At 37.7% G+C, this 24690-nt stretch overlaps 2 protein-coding genes across 6 annotated transcripts in view; one reads left to right on the forward strand and one right to left on the reverse strand.

The window, feature by feature from the left end:
• Nucleotides 1-24690, reverse strand: part of cep89 (centrosomal protein 89) — an 81901-nt gene that overhangs the window by 17769 nt on the left and 39442 nt on the right. For 4 of the 5 annotated variants that reach the window (XM_051116232.1, XM_051116234.1, XM_051116233.1 and 1 more), the window contains one exon: nucleotides 717-886. In XM_051116232.1, coding sequence (XP_050972189.1) covers nucleotides 717-886 — 170 coding nt within the window. Of the gene's footprint in view, nucleotides 1-482; nucleotides 887-24690 lie in introns of all 5 variants that reach the window. The other variant, XR_007828171.1, reaches the window with a different exon arrangement.
• Nucleotides 871-19267, forward strand: zgc:165481 (uncharacterized protein LOC100073327 homolog). Its single transcript, XM_051116235.1, has 2 exons — nucleotides 871-1027; nucleotides 17896-19267. Exon 2 carries the CDS (start codon nucleotides 17910-17912, stop codon nucleotides 18681-18683), a length of 774 nt encoding a protein of 257 aa, XP_050972192.1. The 5' UTR covers nucleotides 871-1027; nucleotides 17896-17909; the 3' UTR covers nucleotides 18684-19267.

Below are 24690 nucleotides of genomic sequence, written 5' to 3' on the forward strand. Positions count from 1 at the left end.
GTTTTGTAAACTGGAAAATATGCAGTTGCATTTGCGTACTATTGCAACTGTAAAATTTGATAATTTCTCAATAAATAAACGGGAAAGTATATATTTCTGTCTGATTTGTTTATACCCCAATCGGGTTCTCTGTTTGCTTTCAGGACTTGTGGAAAAATCTGATAATCTTTTGGTTTATATTTATGCAAAAATATAGAAAATTCAAAAGGGTTTACAAACTTTCAAACAGTATTGTAAATACGTATATTTTAGAAGTACAGTTCACGATACTTAATGTATTAACTAACGTCAATAAATTGAACTTTACTGTAAATTGTTATAAGAGTGTTTCTGAATTTATCTTTTTTAATGATTTTAGTCAGAAACTAAATACTTGTCTTACTGAAAACTAAAGCAAGCTGCAAGAATGAACAAGTACACAGGACCATAAGACAGACAAAGTAGCAAATGAAAGTAAAATGAATGCAGTTATAAGAGCTCACAATTATGGGAGTACATGGAACATTTAGACAGATGAGCCTGCAGCTGTGCCAGCTTGTCTAGAGCCCCTCCTCTCTCTCTCTCTTTTCTCCACTGTCTGTTATTGGTCTGTGCCTCTGTGACAGCTGCTCCACTACTGCTCTCACCTCTTCTGCTGCATCCCTCTATTCACACAAAGCAAGAGGGAGAGAGAGAGCGTGTGTGTGCATGTGTGTGTGTGAGAGAGAGAGGATCACCTCTTCTGCTGCAGAGCTCCGTGCAGTTGTTCCTGTCTGTCTCTGAGTTGGCTCTGCAGGTGCCGGATCTCTCGTTGATAATTCGCCGCTTTCCCCGCAAAGTCCTCCTCCTGCTCGCGCAGACGCCGACCCAGAGCACATACACTCGCTGACGCCTGCTGCTTGTACACCTAGAGCGGCCGTGACAGAGATATGAAATCAGTTGCGCTGGAGAACACTAAGGAATGGTGGAGTACCACTTAAACTATTAAGGGAAAACAAAATAACTCAAACAACCCTGGAGGAGCCAGAGAAAGAGACTACACAACACGGTAAGACCAGAAAGACAGCTGATGTGTGTAACTATATGTGTGGAGACATGTTCATCTGTCTGGATTAGATCAAGTCTAACCAACGTAGGAAAAGTGACTGAAACTATTATTACAAAAGAACAGAAGAAAGGGAAGGTTTCTTAGAGTTAAATTTACAGTTGAATGCATTTATGAGGGAATATCTACCCCAGCTGGTTACCTTGTGGATGAAAAATGAACCCATTATTAAGAATAAAACAAAAAACAAAGGAAATACAGCTAATGTAGATGAATGAAGCAGAGATCTGCAGTGATATGTTGAACCGCAGACTCAGGGCAGATGCGTTATGGAGAGGAACAGATGTTGGCCTGTCTGCTGCTAAAACAGATGTGAGCTATTTAGATAAACAAACGTGCACATTTGCGCAGCTCCTGTGGTTTCCAGGGAGAGGCAGCCTGTTGATGTAACTCATTTTCATATAGCAGAGGGCAATAAGACAATTACAGCCGCATGAGTAAACGTGAGTAGTCAGATATGCTCAGTCCATAAATGCCTCATCGCAAATATATGACACAGGGGAGGATATGAGACGGATCTCTGAGAAGAAATTAAGCGCAATAACATAACATAGAGCGACAGATAAGTGGATGCTGAGAGTTGTGCTCCTTGGTAACTGATGTTAAGCACAAATGTAATTTCCTTCAGAGATCAAAACCCAGAGGGAGGAATTCACAAACGATCATCTAATAATAAGCAGGAAATTTCCACATACGCAAACATACGCATATGTTTAGAGCACTGATTAGCAATGTTAATGTCTTTAACGGACCCCCTGTGTTGTCATATCTGTTTCAAGCAGAGATTGAACCTGTGTGGAGAGAAAGTGATTATGCTTGTGTGCATGTGTGTGTGTTTGGAAGAGAGAAACAGAGAGGTTTGATTGTACTCCATGGGGTTTAAGAACACATAGGTCCAAGCTTTCCTTCACACATCGATCAATAACACTCCACACAAACATGCCTCAGTCAACAGCTCTTTTAGTGCATGTGTGTGAGCATTCAATTACACCAATTCAGACTCTGGTTGTCTCCTCTCTCTTCTTCCAAAACCTCAGTGAGACAGTGAGATTTTAGAGTTGGCTTGATCATGTCAAAGAGTATCTGAGCAACCACCAGACAAAAAACAAAACCATTAAGGAGAACTGGAACTAATATTACAAACAAATGTGCCAACATGAAGTGATTTCATCTGGTAGACTGCAGTGGGTGATCTGCTAATGTGATTTCAGTTTGTGATATAATTTAAGCTTGTGATAACAGGTGTGGTTTCAGGGCTCTACGCTTACTTTTGTTTTTAGAAGCCCTTGTGCTCCAAACTTAAAACATTTAAGAGCACAGTCAAAATTTTAGGAGCACCTTCTAATCAATAATCAAAACATCTGATCAAAAATTAGCCTTCCCATGACAGGGTGATATTTGACTTAAAGTGACTTACAGGGGAATTTTGTTTTTACCTGTGTAATGGCATTTTTCTAACTTTATTAAAAGTATGTCATCTTCTATGTCAAAGTTTAAAAATATATATTTTAAAATCTTTTTAAAAAGTAGAATAAGAAAAAGTTACCAATTAAATGAAATTAGTATTAACAAAATTATTTGTACTACAGAGGCAGCACAGAACAACACAAAAGTGGCTTGTAGATGTATTTTCATATGTTTAATGAGGCTCAGAGGTAGCATGAGTGCAATCAAATTCATATTGAGATTAATGTTTTAAATGTACAATCTTGAGTACAGAAAAATTACATGATTTGCAAAAACTGAAAATATAGTTTAAAAATGAAACTAAAACTGCCAGTAGGTGGTGGCAAGTCATTGATTTAATTACTGAATCATTCATTCATTTGATTCATTCGAACGAGCAGGAATAAAGCAAGTGTCTTTATGAATGGGAAATTCAATCATTGACTCACTTGATTCATTTAAAAATGCATGTTCATTCATAAAAGAAACAACGGTGTGTTTAAATGGAGATGTGCTGCGGCTCAGTTGTGACTTGTTTCAAACTATTTTTGACAATGAAATAGAGCAAAATTAGCCGATAGTGTTATAGTCAGACAATGTAAGTAACTTCTTGTTTATTTAACTGTTGTATTAAATCAGTTTCTCATTTACAAACTCCCTTAAAAATCATTCAAAGCTGTCACTCATCTTAGTTCATCACAATCTCACAAAGTTCCATTATAATCAACAAAGTCTACACTGCACAATGAATCTCTTATTTACACTCTCTCTACACTTTGTTTATGAAAGGATCTGTGAGATATGTCTGAGATACATTACTCAACGTTGCAAAAACACGTAGAAACCTTTGAAGCTCCCCTCAGCGCAAACAAATATGCTGATCGGGTCAGTCGCACTGGTGATCCTAAATATTTTTTCATAGTTGCACACAGTATTTTTTAGTTGTAAATGTTACTGAAATGGTCGCGCTGTAGAGCCCTGGGTTTACCAATGAAATTCTCATCATCAGGGAAAATCTGTCAGTTGGAGCGGTTAACAGCATCACCTATTTGCAGTTTGGATATTTCACTTGTTAGAAGTTTTTCTGTCTTTGGAAAGTTTTGTATACGCTTTTGCATTCTGCTATCTGTAATGGAGCATTTCCATACAAGACTTCTTCCTAAGAGCTCCCAAGGCATTATATGCCAAAACTACTGATGTCAAAATTAACAGTCCCTACTTACGGCCAGATTCTTTTAGTCAGTGGTCAGCATGAGGCTAAACAATGTAGGGGATTTCTTGGGAAGTTCAACCTGTCAACTGTAATTCAACCAGGGGTTCAGATTCAAGAAAATCTTTTTTTATTCTTAAGAAGAAAAAGACCTCAAAACACTTTAAAGGCCATCTTTTTGAACCCCCTGTAGATTACTGTAATTATCATAATAAGCAGGCGGACTATTTTCGTCATGATTGGCTTGATGGGAGTTCAGCTCTTGGAATCACATTTTACTATGTGTTGTGTATTTTAAATAGCTATTTTTAAAGAGCCTGTCTAAATAATGAGTTTTCTGTTGCAACTGTTTGCTCTCCATCTCCTTAGCTCTCTCTAGAATAAATGTGCCCTGTATCTGTGTACTTTTGAAATTGTTGTAATTTTAAAATTAAAAACAAGATGCGCATTTGAAGTCGTTGTTGTATAATTGATACAGAATTTCAAATTTGGCAAAACAGTCACGTCACGCATAATTGTGACCATCTGTTGTTTACATTAACAACTCAGTAAATTCAAGAAAAACCTTACATTTGAGAATTTAAGACAAGTTGTTTAATAGGTTTTTTTACAGTGAACATTTTTTGCAGGAATTCTAATTATTCTCAAGTTTATTTAGATTTTTTTTCTTCAAAGATAAGAACATTTTAAAAAATGTTTTTGGGAACACAAAATATTCTTGATTTTATTCTTAAGTTAGAAAATAAGAAGAAAATAGCAGTTAAGAAGATTCTTAAAGGGATAGCTCACCCAAAAATGAAAATTACCACATGATTTACTCGCCCTTAAGCCATCGTGTGGATGACTTTCTTATTTATGAGTTACATTAAAAAATGTCCTGGCTCTTCTAAACTTTATAATGGCAGTGGCTGTTGAGATTTTAAAGCCCAAAAAACTGCATTGAGATTTTGAAGTACATTAAAGTGCATCCATCCATCACAAAAAGTACTCCACATGGCTCCAGGGGTTCATAAAGGCCTTCAGAAAGGAAGCAATGCATCTGCGTAAGAAAAATATCTATATTTAAAACTTTATAAACTGTAATCTCTAGCTTCCCTTAGGTGTGATACTCATGTTCACAAGAGAGTGGCATTCCAGCGGATGATATAGGACACAGGCGTAGGGTAAGCTCCTGTGAGAAGTGACAAATGCGGACATGCAGAGGAGAGAGCAAAACAAAACACGAAGACTGGTTTTCCTTTGCTGTAAACTAGCATATTTTCACCGCTGCTTGCGCTACACCTAAATCCTACATCATCCACTGGAACGCCACCCTCTCGTGGGATATTTTCCTTACACAAATGCATCAATTCACTTCAGAAGGCCTTTTATTAAACCCCCCAGAGCCATGTGGAGCACTTTTTATGATGCACAGATGCACTTTATTTTCCTTCAAATTCTTGACCACCATTCATTATAAAGTGTGCAAGAGCTAGGACATTTTTTTAAATATAATTCTGTTTCTATTCATCTAAAAGAAGAAAGTTATATACACCTAGGATAGCTTGAGGGTGACTAAATCATGTCGTAATTTTAATTTTTGGGTGATCTATCCCCTTAAGAATGTTTAATGAAGTAGGTATGTTTTTGAATATGAAAAGAAATGTATTAGACTGGTTTGTAGTTTCGTTTCAGATGACAAAGCTTTGGTGGCATTTTTTACAGCTTGTTTAAGTTTCACAACTGATAATCCAGCTTTTTCAGTACAGGCAGTGAACATTTATAAATGACAAAACTGTTTGTACTGGTACTGGTGAGTTTTAATGAAGAAGACAAGTGTGGAAGTTATAAGCTATACCTCTATAATTAGGCTAGTCCACGTTAGTACGGACAATAAAGGTGGAGACAACGGTGTAGTATGACTCAATGAACGACTCCATCGTAACCATGGTGGTTGCCTGGAGACTCCTGATGTTGGAAAAGTTTTCATTAAGGCTCATGTTCACTGCATCTCACTGCTACTGCTTTCCACCTAAATGCCACCCATCAGTCCAAACCTGAACTGGAACATAACGTTCATAATTTCCTTACACTTTTCTATTCATAGCATGACAGCATGATATTAAATAGATTGCCATTCGGTCAATATTATATACAATACATAACATCTATAGAGAAAATAACAGAATATCTGCTGTTTATTTGGCTGTGTTTATTTAATCAAAAACACAGTGAATATAACATTTGGAAAAATCATTACAATTTAAAATACTGTTTTGTTTTAATAGGTTTTTGTAATTGAAATATAAAACCTCACTCTTTAAAGAATGTAATGTACAAAAGTACAGCATTTATTTGAAATAGAAATCTTTTATAACGTGTCAGATGAGATCCCTAATGTAAAGACTGCTGTGATTGGGGTTCCCGACATGTGGTAGAAGGTCAAGACAGTCTAAGTGACTAAAGTAATCAAACTAAATTGTACTTTTGAAAGAATTCATATATATTCCAAAGGGAAACCTGGGGCAGACTGAGGTCAGTTTACTGAAGAATGCAGAGATGAACACTGAGGTTTTCTTTCAAATGAAAGTTGAAAAGATAATAGCAAAAGAGTGAAGGAACTGGGTAGGCTGCATTTATAATATGTCCTAAGGTCTAAGAATAAAAAAGAATTAAAAAAATCAGAGGTACTTTCTGCTGAGATTATTTGTGTCACCACTAGAATCAGAGTGGATGGAAGACACTGATTAGATAATAAGAATGTGCGTGTGTGTCTGTCAGTGTTCGATGCAGCTGTTATTGGCTTCTTTCAGGTGTGCTTCCCATCAGCTCAGCTGTGAACTGCAAATGACCCTCATTTCAGTAGAAAATTTAAATATTTCACTCACTCTCTCAATCTGTTCCCCATCTCTCACATAGCTTCCATTTAGACTCCAAACCTACAGAGCCTTTTTTCCTCAAATCCTGGTTACAAAAGCATCTTTGAAGCCAAGGGCCCTGCTTGGGGACTTGTGAGTTAGGGCTGCTACAAACAACACACACACACACACACACAGCACATAGCAGCTACTTCCCTTAGGGACTTGTTACGTACAAACAGACTGGATACGTGATCTATGGCATCTTCACTCTGCCTGCCCTGTTTGAGTCAGGAGGATGAAGACTTTTACACCCACAGCACTGTCACTAAGGTTGTCTGTGAGATCATAGAGATATGGTATGTATTAATACCGCTGGGAGATTACAGAAATACAAACCTGAATTAATAATCTCAGACAGATTGAGTTTCAGTCCTCCAGATATTATCACTCCTAAGATGTTAGTGAGTAATTTTTCATATACTAAAACCCTCAGGCTTGGCAGATTCAAAACATCTTTAATACATACATTAACAAAAGCACCAAACCCCCTGATGCATCTGCTCTCTGACAGGCTGATATAACGCATGTATAACTGACAGGCAGAAATACAGGTAAACAGGTTGATAAGATGCTAAACAAAAACAAACCCACACAGTAACAACTGTTAATGCAACTGAAACCTGCAGGGATCACACATCATTTAGGAAAGCAAAAGATAACTTTACACCTTCAGGAATACATTCTACCTTCTTTTTGTGTTTGTTGAGTAGGTATGGGAATTGTCAAGTATTTAACAATTCTGGCTCTGATTTGTTGTCATTTTTCCAGTTAAAGGAACAGTTCACTTCCAGAATAAAAATGTCCTAATTATTCACTCACCCCCATGGCATCCAAGATGTTCATGTCTTTCCTTCTTCAGTCGAAAAGGAGAAAATCATTCCAGGATTTTTCTCCATATAGTGGACTTCAATAGAAACCAATGGCAGTGTTGCCAAGTCCGCAGTTTTCCAGCAGAATTAGGCTAATTTATCACTGTTGCCGCGGGTTGTTTTTCATGTCTGCGGGTTTAAGCGACCACAATAACATCATATTTAGCCCCTGGAATGCAAATTTACAAGGGGAACCCTGACAAAAAAACTTGTATTTTACACCCCAGAATGTAATTTTTAATGGGGGACCCCCCTCGAAACACAATTGGGATAGTTTTGAGAAGCAACTGAGCAGGTTTTGTTGTGAAAACCTGGCAACCCAATGTTGTAAGACAATGCAGCCTCAAAGGGCTCTACATAATTCCACCCGAGGAATAAAGAAACGAAACATTAATTTTATTTTATTTTTTTTAACCATAAATGCTCGTCTTGCACTGGCACTGCAATGTGCATACGTGACTTCACGCATTACGTAATACTGTTGGAAGGTTTACATGTGGTAGGGTAGGGTAAAAAAACAAATTTTCTCCTCCAACTTAAAAATTGTCCGATATCGTTGTTTTACATTTTTTGTAAATGCTGTTTGATTTTCTTTGCATGTTCGCTTAGTAAACACTGAGTTGATACTTCCACCTACGTGTTACCGTTTTTTTTTTTGTTTTTTTTTTTTACGTGTTACCACTTAAACATGACTACGTAATGTGTGAAGCTGAGCTAGTGCAAAACGAGCATTTGTGGTTAAAAAGTATATAAATTTTGTTTCGTTACATAAGACCCTTATTCCTTGGCTGGGATCGTGTAGAACCCTTGGAAGCTGCATTAAAAGGGCAATGTGGACCTTTAACCTTGTTGGCTAAAGTCCAATGTATAAGGAGAAAAAACCTGAAATGTTTCCTCAAAAAACCTTAATTTCTTTTCGACTGAAGAAAGAAAGACATGAACACACATATATGAACACATACACACACATATATGCAATCCACTTAACATGCATTCATCCTCATGGCAAAAAATAGAAACATTTAGCCTCTTGGCAGAAGCTGATGAGCAGGAACAAATGTTTACCTATGTGCACATGAAGATTCTGTTCCAGTAGTGGCAAATACATTTCATTCTCTCTTTCTCAGAATACAGGAATAATGACATGGTCCTAATCAAATGGCCTGACATACTGTGCGGATCCAATTATTTTAACTGGCAGAATAGATTAGCAGCACAGACCTGCAATCTGCTTTTGAAAAGGGCCCAATAAAATACACTTTCACTGTCTTTTGAAAAGCTCAGTTCACTCCATCTTCGCCTCCATCCTTTCATTCCCTTATAATCTCTCCACAGAGACAAACATGTTATTGCAACACAAAGCAACTCAGATTCCCTATAACAGTGCAGGCCTCGCTGCAAGATGAATTCAGTCTCATGCTCTTTATGATGACAGTAAGTAGAAAAATTGGACAGAGCAAGCGACAAACACTTTCTCAAGCTGAAGAGAGTGTGTACTGTATGTGCAGCCTGAGCCTGATACACAGTTAAAACACCCGATTATGAGAAGAGATCTAACAATTTTTAATCTTAGTAACCACTACCATAGATCAATAGACTTGTATGAAAGAGAGCACTTAATATCTGTCACTGACGTATTTCTTGATTTGTAGCACTTTCCTATGAATGACTGAAATGCAGAAGACTGTTATTTCCTGTGCTCTGAATCCCTACACTAGAAGTGCAAGAATTAAAGATGTTACATAGACATTACGGCCCGTTTAAAAGATTTGCTGTCCACCCTAATGAGGTAAATGATCACATTTAGTACACAAGGAGTACGCATTATATTATTAGTGAAAGAATGATCATATTAAATGTCACAGTTATGAGATGATGAGCTCAATCTGGTTCATTGAGAATATGAACTTGGCTGAAAATGTGGATTTATTTGATTTCAGGGTAGATAGAGCCAACACCCTCTTTGGATTAACCCACTCAGTGCCAGGCTCAACTCAGAGTCAACTTAGCTTTTAACATAGCCTAATACAAAACTTCAGCTTTAATCGTTTTCTCACAGTATGAGAATTTGTGTGAGTCTGGCTTTGGAAAAAACGATCGGACATGCCGGATTTCAAACCACAGCCCTGAGTAATGAAATATTAACAAATCCGCATGTGCCTTAAGCATCCAGTGAGCTTCCCTTTGTAACTCACTATTCATAAGGTATTCATAATCATCATCTATAAATGATTGAACAGAGCTTTAAATAGCATTGCCTTTATCGTTAAAACAGATAAGCACTCACAGTCTGTCATTTCTCCCTCGCTCTCATCCCTTGTATCTTACATATACAAGATGGACTAAATAATTGAATTGACTTTGGATTCTCAGGTCTCTGGAGAACGAGATGAATGAGGCGCCTAAATTTAAAAAGTCTAGGTGATTGCACTTGAAAGCGACTTAATGAACTGTGCGCGTTGCTGTATGTGAAGTAAAGGACTCTTGCTGACATCTTTCCAATAAGGAGGTTTGATTCACACACTGCACATCTCCTGGAGTATGATTACTAGAGATGCTAAGTGTTTAAGCAATGTGTGCGAGTGACATAAGGGGTTTATTTTATCTTTAAAGTCCCCCCTTTAGTGAAAATCAAGATTTTGATGTTGTTTATTTGTCTATGTGGTGTTTTTATTATCCTTTTAGACAAACCATGTGCCAGTCCATGAATCAACACCATTGCTGAGTATTTTCTCCTTAAAACTGTAGTTTCCCAAAGGCTGTCCCAGAAACCTTTTTTTGCTACGTCACAAACTTTAATAACCAATCACATCACTGGATAGACTCCTTTCATTAGCATGCAAAATATACCAATAGGATTATCAGCACAAAATCAAATATTAAATTTGGTTTATTATTTGGAGCAACAGACCGACCTCAACAATGAGTACTTAAAGCCATTTTAGGATGATATCTGTTGAAATGGCTGACAAATCATAAATGCAATCAACAGTAATACTAAGTAGTAGTAAAATTAGTACATTTAATGGCTTATCACTTTTGACCAACAGGTGGTGCTGTTTTCAAATCGATGTGACATGTTCTGTGTGAAGTGGCAATGACCCAAACAAAGTTTGGTGTCATTATGTCAAAGAGATACAGCCTCAGAGTTATTTTGCCATCATTCGACAAATGTGTAGTGCCGCTGTACAAAAACGGTTTCGTCTATCGACACGAAATCCATAACTTTGAGTCAGCACAGTCTGAATATGATGATTGATTCAAGGCAAATGATATGATTTGAGTCAAATTTGGTGAAAATCGGACCAACAGTCTAGGAGGAGTTTGAAAAAGTAGGTTTTGTACATTAATCAAAATGGCGGAAAGGAAGTTTGGCCAACTGTGGTATAATTGGTATGTATGTTGTCGGCATGACCCAAGGAATATTTTGAGACCAGTTTTATTACAATAGGCTAATGCAATCACAAGTTATTTACATTTTTGGAAATTTCATTATTGATGTTTAATGACTGGTGTAATACTTCTGACCAATAGGTGGCGCCGAATTACCAAATTGATGTGGCGTGGTTAGTGTGAGGTGACAATGGAACTTATTAAATTTGGTCTCAACATGTCAAAGGTTTGCAGAGATACAGCCTCAGATGTAGTTTGGCATCTTTCCAGCAAATTCGTTGATGCGCTAAATGGAAACCGTTTTGTATATCAACACAAAATCCATAGTGTTTTGTCAGCAAGGTCTGAAAATCATCTGAGTCAAATTTGGTGAAGATCGGATGAACGGTCTAGGAGGAGTTTGAAAAAGTAGGTTTTCAACATTAATCAAAATGGCGGACAGGATGTTTGGCCAATATTGGCATAATGGGTATCAAAGTTCTCGGCATGACCCAAGGAATCTATTGAGATCACAAAAGGCTAATGTAAGCAGAAGTTATAAGCATTTTTGTAAATTTCTTTATAACTTTTGACCACAAGGTGGCGCTGCCCCCAAACTTTTTGAGTACTGTCAAGGCATGGTGCCGAAGACACATATCAAGTTTCATAACGATACGTCAATGCGTTCGTAAAATATAGCATTTTTGGACAAAATTCAATATGGCCGACACCCAAAATGGCTGACTTAGGAAAATTGGGTATGGTTGGATTCGGCATGATGCACCGAATCTAAAGAGACCAGTGATTGTGATTGGCCAAACCATTGAGAAGATATACACAAAAATAAGCATTTTTCGTATCTCCTGACCACTAAGTGGCACTGCGCCGAAACACTGCAGGTAGCCTCAGGTCATGCTTGTTATTACACACACCACGTTCGGTCTCAATACGCCAAACCGTTGCGGAGATATAGCCTCACAACCATTTTTGCGTGCTTTTCGTAGAATTCATTCGCACGTTATTCAAAAACAGTTTGACTAATCAACTTGAATTCCATAACTTTTTCCCAGCATGGTCTGAAGATGATCTGAGCCAATTTTGGCGAAAATCAGACAAACCATCTAGGACGAGTTTGAAAAAGTAGGTTTTACGAACAAAAATTTGTAGAAAAAAAACTAAACCTTACGATTTTTGAATTTTGGGCTTCATTTGAGTCTGTATGAGCCGAGGATTCAGAGAAAAAAAAAGAATTTTCCTTCTGTGTCTTACGGTTCAAAAGTTATTAGCATAAAATTATTGAAACTTTGGACAGGTGGTGGCGCTAGAGAGTTTGAGTTAGAGACTCCAAACTTGCTATGGTTAATGATGAGACTGTCCTCTATGAGTGTGCCAAATTTCACAACTTTCCCGCAAATGGTTCTATGGGCTGCCATAGACTCAAGAGCGGAAAAAGAAGAAGAAGAACGCCAACGGATACAATTAGAGCATTTTACTAGTGCATTTAGAGCATTAAATAGAGCAAAACTGCTAGCCGCTCACTTGAATAATAAGCCACAGCAACAGTGTAAAAGTAGCCCAGAGTCAGGCCCACCTCTCCCGCATTGGCATCCGCACTTTAATGGCCAAAAATATCGGCACTCGTGCAATTCTGTCAGAAAATGCAACCCTTCTCTCAGAAAATTGATGCAGTTGCAAATGTTTTAGTACTCACGTTTATTTTTTTTGTTTGCATTGGAACAACACAAAAAAAAACAGAAGTCAAATCCACACGGAACCCAAAAAATGCACTGGACAAAATTATTGGCACCCTTAACTTAATATTTGGTAGCACCCCCTTTGAAAAAAAATAACTAAAATCAATTGCTTCCTGTAACCATGAATAAGTTTCTTACACCTCTCTACTGGAATTTTGGAGCACTCTTCTTTTGAAAACTGCTCCAGGTCATTCAGATTTGAGGATGCCTTCTCCCAGCTGCTGTTTTGAGATCTCTCCACAGGTGTTCTATGGGATTCAGATCTGGCCATTTCAGAACTCTCCAGCGCTTTGTTTGTAACCATTTCTGAGTGCTTTCTGAAGTGTGTTCCGGGTCATTGTCCTGCTGGAAGACCCATGACCTCTGGTGGAGACGCAGCTTTCTGACACTGGCCACTATGTTGCGCCATAAAAAAAGGGTAATCATCAGACTATTTCATATTTGGTAATCATCAGATTTCATGATACCGTTCACACAGTGAAGGCATCCAGTGCCAGAAGCAGCAACACAACCCCAAAACATCTTTGAACCTCCACCATGTTTGACTGCAGGGACTGTGTTCTTTTCTTTAAAGGCCTCATTTCTTTTTCTGTAAACAGTGCCATGATGTCCTTTACCAAAAAGCTCTACTTTTGTCTCATCTGTCCACAGTACGTTCTCCCAGAAGGATTGTGGTTTTGTCACACACGTTTTGGCAAACTCCAGTCTTGTTTTTTTATGCAGTGGTGTCCTCCTGGGTCTCCCACCATAGCGTTCCCACAGTGTGCCAGTTCTAAAGCAAAAGCTTGATAACTGTTTTGTCGTTGGTTGAACAGAAAAGTACAGAACATTATTTAGAGTCCCAGCCTCAACCTGCTGCCACACAAATCTAATATAAACATGCGATTTCTCTAAAGATTTTTACCTTCACAGGCATGAGCCATAACTCGTGTGTTTGTATTTGGCAGTTTAAGTGCAATAAAACATGAAAGAGAAGTAGTACTCACATGCTTTCTGTGCACGTGCTTCGGATGTGTGTGCTCAGAAAACCCTATATCAGGAGTTTAAACTAATATAGCTTTAAAATGCATGATTCCACCATGATAGACATGATAATCAAAATCATACAGATATTTTTTGGCAGAGTATCTGAGGTACAAGCTGTAAAGGCACAGCCCTCTTCTGGAAAAGGGGGCAGGGCAGACATGCACAAAAACACCCTGTTTCCGTTTCCACTCAAAATAGGCATTTTCAAAATGATATAATAAATGATCTGTGGGGTATTTTGAGCTGAAACTTCACAGACACATTCTGGGGACACCCGAGACTTATATTACATATTTTAAAAAGGGGCATAATAGGTCTCCTTTAAAAAAGAACATTCTTAAATTATCAAAGTATTGCTGTTTTTAATGTATTCTTGATAAAAAGAAATGTCTTAGTCCTTGGTAATAAATTGACCCCCAGGATTTTAACTGTCATGTAGGTTGGCATGGGTTGGTTGTTATGGGCATATGTGACATCAGCTCAAGCAAACAGCCATAAACGAATTAAACGGGGTTCCTTATGAGTGCTGACAAACCGCAGCGCCTGTGCCTGCTTCATTGTGTAAGTACATGCTTTAATATCCAGTGGGACTCAGCAATAACAAAAGACCATTTTATTTATTTGTGAACTCGGACTGCTACATGTTCCTGTTAAGTAACTAGATTGCACTGTTAGTTTGGGAGAACAGGAAACCTGCAGTCAGGCTCACAGCAGTCTCACACATAATTACAAGGGAACAAGTAATCATCTCACCTAAACAGCAACTCAGAAATGTTCTGTAGAGTTAATGTGTTTATGAAGCTGAAAGAAGAACGTGCTAAACCATAAACAGTGTCCACTGTTAATGTTAAAACCTCTGTAAATCTGTGAGGCTTATGTGCTTCCATAGCACAGAAGTGCATTAAATATTATCCTGTTTTTTCAGAGGTTTGTCATTATGACAGAAACTCTGTCTGTTGAGAGTATTCCAACACTAACAGTGATGTCTCAAACATACAATTTCATTTTAGAATAGAAATCCACTCCGGAAATATTCTGATTACTCGACTGTAGATAAATGATGTGCTAACTCATCCTTCTACTAACAGGTTTCTCCAGGAAGATTGCGATGCCAAGTACACGTCAACATATTACTCTCCTGAGTGATATAAAATGGCCTACGTATGATTTATAATTTATAATCCATGACATTCATTAGGTCCCCATTTCAATGCTTTTTGTGAGATACTATTACAGTGACAAAATTGGTTTTGTCCATTTGAGCTAAAATGAGCATTTTATATTAGATTTGAAATGTAAGATGTAAGAACTCAGAGCACATCTGTCCTCTAAAAAGCATGTTAAAGCACCATATGTCATTACTGCCAGGAAAAAGGGAAGGAGGGAAAGAACAACAGAGAGAAAAAAAAAAAGAAAAGCTTTCATGCCCCAATACACATTGGAGTCACAAATACTGCAGTACATTACCATTACTACATCAATCAATGCTAGCCATTTTCATTCACACTCATTTCCAGCAAATATTTATGACAGTTCAATTCATCTGAATGTTTTTTTTTCCACACTGATATACATCTGAAAAATGGATGATACAATTTGAACATGGACTGGAAACAGTGAGTCTGTTAATCTGTGATCTGAAAAGGCTCTGCGAATACGGCCTGAACCCTAAACAGCCTGCAATCCTGTTTCCTTATTGGGCTTCTATTAAGAGCCTCTGCTGGCTATTTTTCTATCCAGCAAAGCAAAACAAATTCCTCTCAGAAATACAATTATGCACGGGCATTGTTGTCATTAATAATAGAGAGAGGTTTGTATGCTGGGGGAGCGTGCTCTTTGCCCAAAGGGCCACTATTTCATTCCTCTAACAATTGCCGTCTCTTCCTTCAGTGTAACAACGGCTGGGTGACATTAGGGGAAGAAAACAGTTGGCTCCCCAAGACAATGAAGCAGAATCGCCACGTCGATCCCACGTTTCTTTCCGTAATTAATTTCACAAACAGCGATTAACAAAGCAGACTAATTAGGTCTTTGGAGAATTGCAGACTGAATGAGACATTGAAAACACCCATGTGGCACAATAGGAAGCTTCCTAAGAAGACTTAATAGCATGGGTGTTAGTATATTACAGTCACACTAACAACGCACTAATGCATGATTGCATAACACACTGTAGGAACTTCTTCCTGTATAAAATCACCTACAGTGACTAAACCAACAGATTTGTTTACTGTTGTAATAATATCATTCATTCATAATGACAGCTTATTTCATCTTGATATAATTGCCAAGTTCTGTCCTGAAACTCTAGGTGGCGCAGACTGATGGGTCATTAACGCAAAACTGATTATATTCCACTGCGTTAAACTACTTTACACAAGCTGATTGGTTCATGTTGCATACACAGCCAATAAGGTTGCTGCTTTACATTTAAATGCCTGTTTGGCACCCACTAGAGTAGTTTGCGGCATGATTTCAGAGTTCCTCTGAAACCCTCCACCTTCCCCAGCTCCACCTGTAAAGATCTGCTATGGGTTATTATATATGCTATTTCTGCAGCAGAGATATGTCTTTTTTGGGGCGGGTGTTTTTCCCTTTTGTTATGATACGAGAGCAGACAGAAAGTGAAGTGGGGGGGATGTGGTTGGTGGGGGGGTCGGGAAAGGTCCTTGTGCACCTGCCCATTAGGCTAGCGGCACCGACAGCAGAGATATGTCTTAAATACTAACAGCACCATATCTGCATATGTATTGGGAGTAGCAAATAACTGTACTTCCTTTGAGGCAGCAGCAGCGATAATCCACAACAGCAGCAGCAATTCAGCAGCGTAGCAACTCTGTTCCTCCAATATCAAATATATTAACACTGTCATATAATATTATCATACATAATAAGGAGAAAATCAAGTAAATTATTATCAAATTTGAGAGACATGGTTGTTAAGGTAAGATTGGGGCAGACTGCCCCCTTTAAAACTGTGTGCACTTACTTTTAAACTGTAAAATATTTAGAGATGAATGTAGCATCTGTGGACTAAATTGCTTGGTCAACCAAAACTTTTTAGGACAAAATTTCAAAATTATGAGCAGGGGTAAGATGACAACATACTTGGAGTGAAATTATTTATTATTTTTTGACAAAAAAGTGTGAAATACATGTGATATCACCTTTTATCTGTTTTTTTAAATTAAATATTCTATAAAAATGTATGCATTTTGACAAATTAGTTATTAAACTAAATTACGGTAAAACTTTATTTTAAGTACCAATTCTCACTATTAATTGACTGCTTATTAGCATGCATATAACTACAGTAGCATATTGGCTATTTATTAGTATTTATGAAGCATATATTAATCCCCTATTCTACATGATCATATTTTAGATGCCCTAATCCACTCCACACCTACACTTAAAAATTAGTTTATTAAGGGAAAAATCTTAATGCGTTTCCTATTCCAAAGTGTCACCAAAATTATTATGAATTGTGATATGATTACATCAGAAAACACCAGCAACATGGTTGCCACTGGGAACAATCTGTCCAAATGTTTTATTACCCTAAGATTCCAACTTTTCATTTCAAAATATTAACAATATCTGTTATAGTACAAATCTAAAATTTGTTCAAAAGTTTACATACACCTTGCAGAATCTGCAAAATGTTAATTATTGTGGATCATGCAAACTGCATGTTATTTTTTATTTAGTACTGACCTGAATAAGATATTTCACATAAAAGATGTTTACATATAGTCCACAAGAGAAAATAATAGTTGAATATATAAAAACGACCCTGTTCAAAAGTTTACATATGCTTTATTCTTAATACGGTGTTGTAACCTGAATGATCCACAGCTGTGTTTATCTGTTTAGTGATAGTCCCTAGTTTGTCCTGAACAGTTAAGCTGCCTGCTTTTCATTAGAAATATTTTTCAGGTGCCACAAATTCTTTGGTTTTTCAGCATTTTTGTATTTGAACCCTTTCCAGCAATGGCTATATGATTTTGAGATCCATCTTTTCACACTGAGGACAACTGAGGGACTCATAAGCTACTCATAAGTTTCAAAAATTTTCAGATAGAATACATTTTACACCATTCAATAAATGTGCTAAATACAATGTCAAAAGGAAAATTAGATCCTGCAAGTCTTGAACTTACTTTAACCTTAACCTGTATGGCTGTAACTGTGCATCGCATTCTGTGCTAACATCCGTTTCTTGTTTCCCCAGAGCATGAGGCCACGATGAGCTGTGCTCAGGCTGGACCGGAGGAGAGCTCCGCTAATGCCAGTGCTAATACTAACACCAGCATCAACAGCATCACCAACGATGAGTTGGAGTGCAAAATCTGCTACCAGCGCTACAATGCACACAACCGGAAGCCCAAGATTCTGGACTGCCTGCATCGAGTGTGCGCCAGATGCCTCAATAAAATCCTGGACATGGGAGACGGCTCCAGCTCCATCAGCTGCCCTTTCTGCCGCCACGAGACGCAGGTCAGCGAGTATGAAGTTGCTGGTTTGCCAGATGACTCAAACATTATGTCTCGTCTGGCTGTGCGGGACAAGTCCTGGAGCTCGGACCACAGTAAGGAGGTTGTGTTGACGCCCAAGAGCCTTTCCTCCAACGAGAGCCCATCCCACGACTCCTCCAACTGCCTGGTCATCACCATCATGGAGGTGCAACGAGACCAGCAGCGCTCACCCAGCCAAAATGCCAGCTCTGATTATTATGGCGACCACAGTCTGGACTCAGTCTCCGTAGCATCGAACAGCGGTGCGGTGGACCAAGACGCACTGTCTAAGTTCTGCAATCACGTGCCGCGAGTCTTGGTGTGGCTGCTGGGCTTTTTCTATTTCGGTTCGCTGCCGCTTGGCATCTACTTGCTGGTGATCCAGAGAGTGACTCTGGGGATTGTGTGCGTGAGTCTAGTGCCGTCCAGTCTCACAGTCTGTCTCGTCTATGGCTTCTGCCAGTGTCTGTGCCAGGGCATGTGCGATTGCTCCAACAGGGGGTGACTGGTACAAAACAGGCCAGTGAAAATCATAGGCTACATCATCTCACCATACAGAGAGGAGATAAAAATAAGCTCTAGGCATCAGAATCTCCTCGCTGCAAATCAAATGCAATTTGTACCATCGTGCTATGAAGGGATGTATACAAGCAGCTGTGATAAGAGGACGGGTCAAGCATTAAAGACGAAGGTCAGTCTGGAGGAAACACTATTAGCTTAACACAGTTTCTGCACACACCCCTCAAGCTCATTCTGAAGTAAAAAGCTGACCTTAGAAATGTTTTCCATGCAGAGTAGATGATGATGCACGAGTGGGAGTTTATCAAAGCGGAGCTGATGGACTTTATGTGTACAGCCAGGCAGAGCGGATGGGCCATAAAGAATAAAGTTTTATTGTGGTTGATTTTCATTGCTGTGAAATGAACTGCGTGCCCTGATTCTTAATGAAAAGGCTCCATGAGCAGCACTGTGTTACAGGTTAAGGCTGAACTAGTCTGTCTGGTTAAAGACTTCTACTGTAGGGATTTCAAAGTGAAGGGGTGGGTAACCACCAAGATAAGAAAGGCCTTTAAATAAAGACATTTGATTTCATTTATCTCATGTCGTTGTTCTGTCCATCTGTTAAAAAATACCCTACGGACTATGGAAATCATAACTGTAACCATACTACAATCGAGTTTTTCTCTCTCTCACTGACATCAGAATGCAAAAATGTCCCTTTGAGATCTAATGTAGTGACAGAAATTGAAATGTTGTTCAGAAATACTTCCTGACTGAGCTGACATGATAAAAAACACTCCTGGAATTTAATAACAGAGCACAAACAGTCCATATAACACTGCATGTGCTAGAGTGCATGGAAGGAGGGGGAAAAAACATGTGCTATTGCACGAGACGAGTGGACGATGTTATCTAAACTCAATGACACCTGGCCTACAGCTAGGAGCATTTGAAGAGTGCCATTTTCTGCATGACTGTGAATCTCACAGCTACAGCTGAGGTGATGCTGTCTTGGCTGAAAGGAAAATCGAATCAAAATCCTTGCTCTTTTTGCTTATCCGTAGGCATTTTGATATGACCTGACCTTTGAGTCTTAACCTAAACCTTAACCTTTATCTAAAATCCATATCTGTAAAGGTAACATTAACTCCAACAAAAAGTACAGCAGCATGGTGTCTCTTCTCCCTGCAGGTTCTTTACAGGGCCTTCACCTTGAGATCCAATGAGAGCCATTCATCATTCTGAACTTGAGCTAGAGACAGAGTTTGAATTCTGCCAGATGCACGCAGCTTAGTCGGTCAATACTAAAACAATAGACAGCACCTTGGGCTTGTGTTTAATCAAAACCGGAACCGTTTCCAAGCTCTCTGCTGGCAATGAATAATTTCAGCGTTTACGCTTATGCAATACATTGAAAACAATACGAAAATCTGCATGAACTATGGTTGGTTTAACAACAATTTAATTGAACTCAGTCATGAGAACGCAGTTCTGAGCAATCGAGCATCAAACCGCCTCCTAATCACAGCACACCACATTCTCTAAATGTAATTCAACAATCAGGGAAGGACAGCTAAGTGTGTAATCTAAAAACAGCCCTCATCATCACAAAATTCCATTTAGGACTGTATTTATACACACAATCAAATATTCAACATTTTTTTTCTGCCGTTTCAGGCAAATGTGCCGCATGAATTTTAATAACCTGTGAATAATTTACACACAATATTCTTTCCTCTCGTAGGAACTTTCACTTCCCTCCTTTTCACAGACTTGTTCCCTTTTCGTTTTCACCCACCTTCTGATCTCTCTCATTAAATCAACCATCCATCCAATTAACCAGCTCTTGTTCTTTATGAATCCTTTCTTGTGTTTGCTTCAAAAATGTTTATATTTTGCAGTCTGCTTAAACAGATGTTTTTTAGTAGATACGGCTCTAATCGTCCCACTTAACATACACGCATGCAAGCAGTGCCTGAGGGCTTAGTCACACTGCTCTTCTAGTACAGTCAAATCTGAACCTGAAATCTTAATTAGTGGCAATAGAGTGAGGGCTGTCGGTGGAAAAGTGTGTGTGCATGTGTGTTGCGGCTGTACGAGGAGGTGTGCTAAGCCCTACTAAGCAGGCTAATTTACACAATGTGGATGTGTCTACAGATCTGGGCTAATGTCCATAAAACCATCCGACTGCACGTCACCATGGGCCTCTGTGAATCGAAAAGAGAGTCTCCCTTTGACAATACAGACAGACAATAAACGTGACAGTGCTCCTCTAGCCACATGTCAGGATCAATTCATCAAGACTTTTTCACATCACAAGCTCTGCAAATTGCTATATTTTCAAGACAAATCACCCGACGCAGTTCCTGACTGTGTTCTGAAAGGAACTCCACGTTTTGCAAATGTTTCACATAATTGCATGTGTTTAGATTTTGAAGCAGTGAAACAGAATGATATGGTTTATTGAGCTTGTCATTCTGTTACAAACTAACATCATGAGGTGTCTTGTGAAAAGCTCCACAAGTTCATTACTAACCACAAGGGCTGTTGCTGATGGGATGAAAAGTGGTGATGATTACTGGGGTCCCTAGAAATTTTGCTAGAAATATATGTATATAATTAGTATATAAACTACCAGTCAAAAGTTTTTGAACAGTAAGTTTTTAAAGAATTTTCTTCTGCTCACCAAGCCTGCATTTATTTGATCCAAAACACAGCAAAAGCAGTAATATTGCAAAATAGTTTTACTATTTAAAATAACTGCTTTCTATTTGAATATATTGTAATATCAAATGTATATTAATTTAAATGTAATTTATTCCTGTGACCAAAGCTAAATTTTCAGCATCATTACTCCAGTCTTCAGTGTCACATGATCCTTCAGAAATCATTCTAATATGCTGATTTTTTATCAATATTTAAAACAGTTGAGTACATTTTTTCAGAATTTTTTAATAAATAGAAAGATCCAAAGATCAGCATTTATCTGAAATAAAAAGCTTTTGTAACATTATACACTATACAACTCAAAAGCTTGGAGTTACTTGAAGTACTTGGAGCTTGGAGTATTTTATTTTAATTTTTTTTAGAAAGAAATTATAGGAATTAATACTTTCATTTAGCAAGGATGCTTTAAATTGATCAAAAGTGATGATAAAGACATTGATAATGTTACAAAAGATTTCTATTTCAGATAAATGCTGTTCTTTTGAACTTTCTATTCATCAAAGAAACCTGAAAAAAATTCTACTCAGCTGTTTTCAACATAATAATAAATGTTTTTTAAGCAGCAAATCAAAATATTAAAATGATTTATGAAGGATCATTTGACTGGAGTAATGATGCTAAAAATTCAGCTTTGAAATCACAGGAATAAATTACATTTTAAAATATATTTAAATAGAAAACTATTTTTAAATAGTAAAAATATTTCAAAACTGTACCGTGTTTACTGTACTTCGGACCAAATAAATGCAGACTTGGCGAGCAGAAGAGACTTCTTTAAAAAACTAAAATCTTTTCAAAAACTTTTGACTGGTAGTGTGTATATAAATATTATAAGTATTATAAAGTAGTTTTGTAAAATAAATATATTTAAAATAATGAACATTTAAAAATATAAAATTACCTATTAATTAAAAATATATTTTACATTTTGATATGCAATACCTAAAAAAACTGAACAACATTATAAAGGGAGGACTGTCCTTTAAGTCTGAATGGTGTTATCACTGCATGACATCACTTGAAAAGATGCAGTCAGAATAGGTAAAATATAAATGACTCTTACAGCCATTCATATGCTGGAACACACTACCATACAAACACTTTTCTTCTCCGCAGCCCATGCATGAAGCCCTTCTATTTTCTTAAAAGATCACGCACACCATCTCATGCAATCTATCACATCACTTCAGCCTGAGAGAGCACAGGAGAGAGCGAGAGGTTCAAAAATAACCCCAAAGAACACAATGCCTGCAACTGCAATCCCTCTTTTAGCCTCTTTCTCTTTTTTTCCCTTCTTTTTCCCTCTCTGTGATTATGTATGAGACTTCAATTTCCGATATATTGTAAAAGTTTAAATTGCTCTCTGATTTCACTAGGGCCATATATTATTCTTTTTGAAGTGACAAGAAAAGAAGTGATTACTCCCATCTGTTCTGAGGCATGCACGCGCACACATATACATATAAAATATAGTAAGTAGCAAAACAGCCTGTAGCACTGCACAAATACTGTCAGAGCTCTCAGGAGCCATGAAGACTCAAGTCAGCCAATCTCCTGTGTTCCTGCTGTTACTATAGAGACAGCTTGCATCAGGATGGAATGAAGGAAGCATGTGAACTTTTCTGGGTGCACTGAACACAGCTCACATGCCGGAAACAGAAGAGCCCTTCTGCTGCTGAAATAGGTCACTAGAACGCAAGTAATTGTATAAATTAATATATTTGCCATTATAAATTCAACTTAAAAAAAAATGTATAACAAAAAAATCTATTAGGTTTCTTTACATTTCATAAATGTAATAAAATAACAAAAACATTTCATAGTAAAGATTTTGTAAAATGCAGTATATTTTGAAAAATTACTATTATTAAAAAATAAATACATAAATAAATTAAAGGTTACCCTAAATAATTACTTCCACTGACAGGCATTTAGGAACTCCTGATTTAAAGGGGCATTAGCTGTACTCCATCACATTTTACCATGTTTAAATCCATCTGAATTAAACAGATTTTCCCCAAACAATGGTGCAGAAAATGAGGAAAAATCTGCAGATTGGCCTGCTCATAACGCATAAATCACCTACAGTTCATCTATTATTCAGCCATCTGTGCAGAAGAATGTAAGATAACTCTAGAAGGACATACGTGGTAAATCATAACCATGCAGGACATATGCAAAAGCAAATATATGTATATAAATATACATATACATGTCTAGCAAGAAAAATAGGTTATCAACTAGGGCTGTAAATCTTTGGGTAGAAAGTGAATTGATTTGATTCACAATTCATACATTTCAATTCATTTTAAGAAGGATTTTTGCAAATTCAGAACGATTTGATTTGAGAAGATTCACAATTCAATTCAATTAAATGAATCGATTCTGCATTCTTGAAGTGCATTCACAGGATTATTTTAACGCTTCCCCTAAATTCTTTAAATATAAGCATAAGATATAAGCATTCAAAACTTACTGTCATTATGGATCAGTGATTTTGATGACATCACCCTGCACTTCAGCTTCTCGTCAAACTTTTCTGTCCAATCAGATTCTCTCTAGAATCCGAAGTGTCCCGTCCCCTACACTATAAATGGAAACTGAAGCTGCGGCTGAGATTGGTCAATTATTCACAGAGTTAGTGTTTTCTGTAGAGCTGCAGCGATTTGTCGCCAACGTCGTTGATTATGGAAATACGTTGATTAATATATACGTCCACGCGTAGTACCTTTAGCCACCCCCATTGTGCAAGCCTGCAGTTATCCCTACTTAAGACTGTTTTTCTGTCATGTTTAACATAAAACAAGACTCTGGAGCAGAAGGTAAAGGCTAGTATGGCAACATCACTTCATAGAGTTGTGTTTATAGAGCATTTTATTATTATACGACCGTCAGAACCGCATATATACAGCCGAACTGATGCCTTTAAAGGAGTCCACTTCCCAAACTAAGATTCACATATAATGTACTCACCCCTTTGTCATCCAAGATTTTCGTGTCTTTCTTTGTTCAATCGTGAAGAAATTATGTTTTTTGAGGAAAACACTTCTGCATTTTTCTCCATATAATGGACTGATACGGTGCCCCGATTTTGAACTTCCAAAATGCAGTTTAAATGCGGCTTCAAACGATCCCAAATGCGGTTGTAAACAATCCCAGCCGAGAAAGAAGGGTCTTATCTAGCGAAACAATCAGTTATTTTCATTAAAAAAAATACAATTGAAATACTAATTAATCTCAAATGCTCGTCTTGCCTTGCTCTCCCTGAACTCTGTGTATTCTGA

This window comes from Labeo rohita, chromosome 7, assembly GCF_022985175.1.
Source record: "Labeo rohita strain BAU-BD-2019 chromosome 7, IGBB_LRoh.1.0, whole genome shotgun sequence".
Taxonomy (NCBI): Eukaryota; Metazoa; Chordata; class Actinopteri; order Cypriniformes; family Cyprinidae; genus Labeo; species Labeo rohita.